The 8,092-nt window shown below is 41.7% G+C and overlaps 1 protein-coding gene across 1 annotated transcript in view; it reads left to right on the top strand.

Moving 5' to 3' along the window:
• Positions 1-5,750, top strand: part of AKR1A1 (aldo-keto reductase family 1, member A1 (aldehyde reductase)) — a 16,922-nt gene extending 11,172 nt beyond the window's left edge. The window contains exons 6-8 of the mRNA XM_010006553.1: positions 713-785; positions 1,718-1,804; positions 5,468-5,750. Coding sequence (XP_010004855.1) covers positions 713-785; positions 1,718-1,804; positions 5,468-5,533 — 226 coding nt within the window. The 3' untranslated portion in view covers positions 5,534-5,750. The remainder of the gene's footprint in view (positions 1-712; positions 786-1,717; positions 1,805-5,467) is intronic.
• The last annotated feature ends 2,342 nt before the right edge of the window (positions 5,751-8,092 follow it).

Here is an 8,092-nt window from a genome sequence, read left to right as displayed (position 1 = left end):
CTGCTGAACATGGTCAGTGGGCCAGGCTGTAACCCCTGAGCCCTTGCTGCTGCATTCAGATGAGCTCTGAGGAAGAGGGGCTGAGGGAGGGTCCTTCTTCTTTCACACTGAGGAATCATTTGCTGCTTTGTTTTTATATAGCAAAAGCCAACCACTGGATACTGGGAAACAAGATGATTGAATGATATCCAGGATGTGATAAGCACCTTGTAAAGTAAAATTTGATTTCTGTTCTTATTTTTTGTCTGGCTTTCTATCTATCAATATCACTAGCACAGTCCTAAGCAGCAGAAAGTTACCCTGCCAGCTGAACGTGTTCAAGACTTGGTGCTCAAGCTACTAGACAGGCACTTGAGGGAGGTGGGTTTTCTTCTAGTTTCTCAGTGATTGGCGTGTTAGAACTTGTGTAAAATGCTTAAGTACATTTTTCTGATGGTTCATTTGGCTTCTGGCTTAAAGTACCTGAAACTAGCTTGCTTCTTCAAGGGCAGGAGTATCTTCCACTCATTTGTTAGTCCAGTAGCTACTCTCTTGCTTGAACTTGGACATGCTAGGTGCTAATATAATGCCATGATGTCAGCCCTCGTCTGAGTATTTTTTTCACATAGAGACATAAGTGACCTCTCTGCTGCTGCAGATTATGACTCAACCAAAATAAATTTTGTGGTTCTTGGGCTGCAGGCACAGAAAATCTCTCTTCTCCTCTTAACAGGTGGCAGGTGCAGCGTAAAGTTGTTGCCATTCCCAAGAGTGTCACTCCCACTCGTATTCAGCAGAATGTCCAGGTAAGCTGAAATGGAGGAGTTTTAGCAGTGTCTTGTGTGTCAGTAACACACTGTCCTGCTACTGCAGAGCAACAGGCTGAGGCACTTGGTTCACACTTGTTTGTCAGTGTGTGCACATGCTTAGAAGGGAGGTTAAGAGATTTGTAAAACAAACTCGTATGTTTTAAGGGATTTAAGTGTGTGAGTGTGCAGGTATGTGCATGTGCAGAGTGTTGTTATCAGATGGTAAAGAATGTACTTTGCAGAAGTCTAAGTGAAAAATCTTTACTGAAGTTTGTCTCAGGTACAAATTCATCAAACATAGGAGTTTCCTAATGATGTTCAGTGATTCTTAATTATAAATAAGTTGCTGTACCCTGCAGGTGAGGGCTGGTGACTTATTTCTTCAGCAATCTGCTATTCTAGTGATGCTGAAGGAATAATTGTGGTTCAGTTCTGCTCTGAAGTAGAGACAGTTCACTTAAGAAATTGTTTGAAAACTCTGACTTTAGGTAGTCTTGAGGAAGGTCTCTGAATCACCTCCTATGATCTTTTTTCAGCCCTTAATCATCCAGATTGTCTGGTTACACACTTGGTTTTAAGTTAGGAGTAATTTCTGTAACTTCTGCTCTCATTGAACCAAATCCTGCCATGTAGCATGCTGCTAGAAATCTCAAGAAATTCCAGTAAACTCTGCAGTTACTTGAGGTTTAGAGCTATATGGGAGTAGAATATTGATCGAATATGCAGCACGTGGAGGAACATTCCCACTGCTTTATCTTTGTGGAAGAACACCATGCAGTATCAGTGCAGCCTTAGAGCTGGCAAGTGTATGAACACCTCAAAGATGTTGTTTTGGTGTTTGTTATGAAGTAAGATTAATTGCAACTTCAAAAGAAAAAACTAATGGTAATGCATGGTTATTGAATAAAGCATCTTGCTTTTTTTCTCAGGTGTTTGATTTCAGCCTCACAGAAGAGGAGATGAACCACATTGGAAGCCTGAATAAGAACTGGCGTTACATTGTGCCAATGATTACGGTAAATTTCTCATGTTTCTAATAGTTTTTGTTATGTGCATGTGGCCACAACTTGGGTTTTTTGCACTTTTCTTTCTTTTACTATCCCAAAACAGAACTGTTTACTCGTAAGAACACTACATCTCTTTAGGGTGTCTAGAATAAATTTTTCAGAACCTAGGTACAGAAATAGTAGCTTTTTGAAAACTTTTCTCCTTTCTTCTGGCTACTGATGGTACTCTGAAGTTCCCATTACTGACCTGTCCATGGGCCCTTAAGCCAGAGTCCCATTTTACTTCAAATTTCACCAAACTCCTCATTTGTTCTTCCCAAGTATAAGCAGGCTGAAGTCCATTGGATTCCTCCAGAAGTACTCTCTGTGCCAGCTGTCCTGGTCTACTTTATATCATAAACCTCTCAGATAACTGAAGACTTAGGGTGCTGTCAGTTCTCCAGCTCCATTGTGGAAGTCACTTGAGGGATTTTCATAGGATCATAGAATGGTTGGGGTTGGAAGAGACCTTAGAGATTATCTAGTTTCAACCCTGCAGCTATGGACAGGGACACTTGCCATGAGACCAGGTTGCTCAAACCCCATCCAGCCAGACCTTGAACACTTCCAGGGATAGGGCATCCATAACCCCTCCACTGGGTGTCCCCCCTTTCAGTATCAGTTGTGACAGCCTTTCTCCTACAAAGGAGTTTGGCTTTAGGCTGCTGTATTTTTCTTCCTAAATCAATTAGTCACAGCATCTTTTAGCATCAGTAGTTTACTCTGTCAAGTGAAACCTTGCCTCATGTGCTATCAAGTGCCAGTCTGTTTTAGAGAAACCAATGCTTGCAAGTGTTGCAGTCCTCTTAGGCTTTCTTTTCTTATATTAAAGGACCTAACCATGTTCCTTTTCCCTCACTGAAAAAAAAAAGTCAATGTTCTGCTGTCTCTGTCTTTGTAGTGTTCCTCATTTCTTATTATCCTGCTTCTGACTATACAATAGAGAGCTGTTGCTATTCCCTGCTGTGTGACTGACCAACACATGGCAGCTGTGCTATAATGAGTCTGAAGTGATTTATCCCTTGCCTCTCCAGCAGTTGGTCTGCCTGTAAATTATTCTTCAATAGTCAGTGGTTCCTGGCTATAGGAATTCTTTGGGGAAAGCTTTTCTCCAGTGTTTTTTCCTCAATGTATAATTGAGGGTTTTTTTGAGTGTTTGAGAGCATGTCAGTCTGAGAAGAGAGTGAATGTGTGGTGACTATCTCACATCAAGGGTAGGTACTTGTATCTTTCACTGATTGTCATCTTTAACTGTAAGGTTATTTCAATATGTGTGCATAAACATAAACGCCCACATCCCTGCAACCAAAATAATCTTTGTGCTTATGGATCAGGATCCATACACCAAACTGCAAGCCTGGCTGCTCATCTCTGGATGTGGCAGTGACAAGCACACCTGCTGCTGACAGGATGTTTCTTTCAAGTGTTTTGCTACTCAAGGTGCAAACAAAGTTGTTGTTTTTTTTCAGTGAAGCTGCAAAATACATTAGAATGTATCCTGATTTGGATGAGCAGGGGTTAACTGCTGTGGTTTTGTTACCTGGGAGACCTGATCAGATCACAGTGATTCACAAAGGAGAGATGAAACACAGTTCAAAGTGCTAGCCCATCCAGCTAGAAAAAGGATGGTTGTGATGCAGCTGGGCTTCAAAGTTATTGCCATATTGTCAGATAACAAGACAGGAAGAAGCAATATGAGGAGAACTAAAACACTGAAGCTGTAAGATCTCTAGTGGAACCTTTTGTCTCCTGCCCATCCCTTCTGGGCTTATCAGAAATAATTTTCATCAACTGTGAATTAAAATTTCTGTCTAACCTTTAATGTCTTTCTCCTCTATGAATCAAATTTACAGTGTCTGGATTTCAAAGTGTGATATGGCAGAGATATCAGAGCTCCTATTGTAACTGACAAGCCAGTTTTTCCTTGCTTTACTTTGTTGATCTATAACCACAAGTTCTTACAGCTGTGCCATTCTTCTCCACGTTGTGTTTTTGTTTGAAGCCTGAGGAGAAGCTATTATGCTGTTAAGTTGCTTTATAATTTAACACTTCATTACCTGGATAGAAGTTGGAAAGGATCTTACACCTGCCTGACATTCACACTTCTGAAAATGCATAATTGGCCACGGAATATATTTAGGTGAAATTTGAATGACTAGCAAGCCAGGAGAGGAGGAGTGGTGGTGTTGCACACATGATGATCTGTCTATTTGTGATAGTTGGCTACCGTTGACCTGCAATGTGTTCACTGCTGATTTTTTAACACCCGCCCCTCTTTCCTTCTCATAAATTCCTGGGGTAAACTGGAATCAGCAATGTAAACATTGCTTCTGGCAGCTGATGTCTTGGCATGCTGTGAATGCTAACCTATGTAGTGAAATATGCAAGGAGAAGAAGCAGGGAGAAAATGAGGAGTATAAATTCTAGGAACACGAGGAAGATGTTGGCTCTCGGGAGACTGAGGAAACCTGAAGATAGTGACTTTTTTCCACAGCTTTAAGGATTGCTTCAGCTGACAGCTTCATTTCAGCTTTCTTTTAATCTGAGCAGCAATCGAATGTTAAACCTTGATGTTTTCTGCTCTGTAGTGCCCCCAAGTGATTAACCTCACACTGCAGTAGTGACGGTCAACAATTAATTTCTAGGGATTCGAGTTGCTGCTTTCAAGGGCAGGTTTCATACTGAAAACTAATAGAGGGACTTGCAAGTAGATACTTGGTTTGAAAGTCCCTGTGATTCCCTCTGCTTCCAGAGTGATGTCTACCACTATGCTTGTATGCATAAAATCAATTATTTCTTTAACAACTTTAATTCAGTCATTAGTCATTCAGTGTAAGTTTTATCTGAATTATGCTAGTCTGTCACCCAGGGAGATGTGTATATCTCTGCCAATGATGCACCTAAATTTCCCCAAAAATTAGAGATGAGGGGCAAGGTATTTATCTCTGCTCCTCAGAGGTTAGGGGTGGTGCTGCAATGAACTTAATGCAACTGGAAATGCAACTTGTGCATCTGAATGCTTAGAGGTGGGATGTAGGAGCTGAGGCTTCTGCAGGGCCATGTCTGCTTTTGGGCCAGTCTGAGCCTTTATTTCATGATCTGTGAACATCAGTGTCAGCATTCCCATTTTACAGCCATGGAAATGTTCTTATACAGAATGTGCTATGAAGGAGTTCAGTTGCACTATTAATGCTTCAGTATACGACACTCAACAAGTTATTTCATGTGTTTCATCTTACCCACCTGTAAAACTGACAGCCCAGCAACTCTCTTATCGTGGAAACCTGGGCAAAAGCTCTGGCGCATATAAAGTGTTTTGAAGTGTGCATGTTACAACACTTACTCAATAATGGCTGCAAGGCAAAAGGCTTTTTAAGTATTCTTAATCTAATTCTTCGAGACTCAGCAGCTGGAAGAAAGATTTCTGTAGCCTACAGCAAGAGTATCTTATTTTTTTCCTTTCAAGAACTGCTAAGAGGACTCGGGGGTAGAGGGAACAGCTCTTGTTTAAGCTGAAAAAGATGCTCCCAGATGTTTGAGATATGAAGATTCAGAATTCTAAGCCATGCAGAGTTTGATATTAAGAATGGATTTTTATCTTTCTTACCATGAGTCTGTTTGTTTACTTCACAGGTGAACGGAAAACTAGTAGCAAGAGATGCTGGACACCCCCATTATCCCTTCAATGACCCCTATTAACTGCTAGAAAATGTGTTAAAGAGTAACACGCTCCTCTGCATGCCCCTCCACAAAATAATTGTTGCCACAATTTATCCAAAAATCTGACGAAATAAAACCTTCCTTCCTGATTAGGTTTTCTTACAATGTACTGTTTCCAATTGACCTCCTTTCTGGAGATACTGTAGCTTCCATGTCAGAGTTTCTTGATTTATGACAATGACTGCAAGCTCACTCCTAGAAGCACCAAATCTTTCATGGATTAGATAAAGACTGGGGGAGCCTAAATCAAGTTCCAAACACATCATTATCAGGTTAGGGCAAGCAATACTTTGTGCTTTACTGCCTCTGAAACAGTTTGAAAGCTTTAGTGATTCCCATGAGGGGAAAACAAAAGGGTGAAGGCATGAAAGCTTTTTAAGACTAAACAAGAGTTCAGACATCAACTTTGATATTTTTATCAATAATTTTTATATAAGGAATACATTGAAATGTGCTACAGCTGCACTATGTCTATAACTCATTCATTAAAACCCAGGTAAGAAGCCATGCCCAGTACTTTAGAGTATGCCCAGTACTTTAGAGTATTCATAGGACTTTGAATTCTCTATTTTCATTTTAATTTGCCTGTAGATTTGAGGAGAATAAAGGCATACCTTGGAGCAGGTCTTCAGGGCAATCCTCTCTGTTGCTTGTCATGTGTGGATCCCTTTCTGCTCTGCCCGTCCTGTCACAAACACCTCAAGAACATTTTAGCAACTCTTGTAGAAAAACATCCTGCTTTTCCTGTAGAGTTGTCCCGTGTCTCTTTACCAAAGTTGTTCAGCTTATGTTGTGGAAGGTCACAAAAGTAGCTCCTGACTCCACAAGTAAGACCCTGTCAGAGAGTCTCTTCCATCTGAATGTTCCATTTTTCACTGCTGCCTGGGCTGATGCTTGGGAGAGCTGGTCCTGTCTTCTGGTCTACACACTGGGCAAGTAACTTGCCTTTCTGTGCCTCTGTTTACCCACTTGCCATGTCTCTGTGTTACTCCCTGGCAGGGACTACTCCTGGTTGAGCAAGACTGGAAGTCTAGCAACAGTTTTAATTGTTTCAGTCTCTTCATGAATTTTCTGGCCATCTGAGCACAAAGGGCATGAGATGTTGCTACCTACCAGTCTCTGATGGTGAAACCTTCTGTGGCCTTAGCAATGTTAATGCTTTATTTTTGGGTTTTTTCTCTCCCTGTGACATAGGACTAATGCTCATTTGTCCTAGTGCAGACAGGGTAGCAAGGCAGGGCTAAATCTGTGATTTAAAACAAAATAGCTCTTTCAGATCTGTTGATGCCATTCAGGCAGTCATAGGCATGACTCCTTGTTTGCTGCTGGTTAAAGAAAGCTTAACTGACTATAAGGGAAATAAAAAACATTTGTTTTGTTTTTCCCATAGCAGTAGCAAATATAGAATTAGAAAAATAATCCTCTGTATTCAAATAGTTAAAAAAAAAAATTAGTTTTTATAGCCTCATCTACAGTTGGCCTATACTAAAACTATATATTCATCCCAAGTGCAATGTCTCCTCATGCATTCCCTGTCCTGGGCCTCACAGCCTGCAGCTGAACTGGAAAAAACCTGTTTGTCACTTTTTGTAATCCTTATGTAAAAGTTAAAGAATTTCTGTTCCTCAGTAAAGCATTTCCTAATTCCTGCTGAATTTACCTCAGCAGAGGAAGCTATTGCAACTTACTTAGGATTTTTTACTAGATTGGTTGTTTTCTTCTAAGTGAAATTAAATCCTTTGTTGATCTTTTTCTTACTCTATGTGACTTTGAATACAAATCTTGCTGCAAATCACTAGGGAAGCAATTTTAGTTTGAAGGTGCCATGTAGAATGTTAGCAGCACTCATTCTGCAAAGAAAACTGGCTTTGTTGCATGTATTTCCACTTGCATGTTTCCATGTCTTCAATAAATACTCTGTTTGGTTATGACTGAGACTTTTTTCTTCCCCTCTTGTGTCAGGGCCCCAGTTAATTTTTCCTAGTTACTCTGTAATCAAGAGAACTAAGCAGGAAGAGAGAATTCCCAAGAAAAGCAGATTAATTCTGTATCTCTGTGAAGGCTACACTTCCCAGCTCTGTCGCTGCATGGAGTTAACGCTGCAACTGAAGCTGGAGAACTCTTATATTGAAGTAATTCAGGGGGAAATGAGCCTCCAGGTCTCCGCCAATGGGTTTGCTGCTGCTGTGCGACTTTTCTGGAGGTCTCTGCTGCCTCAGCTGCAGCAGCCATGTCGGCCTTGTCTGGCAGGTTCCGTGTGCTGTGTTAGAAGCAGAGCAGCTGCTTCAGTGGAGCTGGAGCCTGCGGACTGGTCACCTTGAGCTGGCTGAGGCAGGTGCGGGCAGATGATGATGCCAGAGGAGGGTGTCAGTGCCTCCTGAAGCGTCAGGCGGAGATGTGGGAGCTTTCCAGAGAAGGGGCTGCAGCAGGGGGGTTGGACTCGATGTTCGGAGGTCCCTTCCAGCCCTACCGTTGTGTGGATGCGCCCCAGGTTAACGAGCGCCTGCCCAGCGGGGCTGAGGAGGGGCCGTGCGCGCC

Source organism: Chaetura pelagica, unplaced genomic scaffold, assembly GCF_000747805.2.
Source record: "Chaetura pelagica isolate M959 unplaced genomic scaffold, ChaPel_1.0 scaffold69, whole genome shotgun sequence".
In the NCBI taxonomy this organism is placed as follows: domain Eukaryota; kingdom Metazoa; phylum Chordata; class Aves; order Apodiformes; family Apodidae; genus Chaetura; species Chaetura pelagica.
The sequence above is the reverse complement of the archived record's forward strand: the minus strand, read 5'-3'. Positions and strand labels throughout refer to the sequence as shown.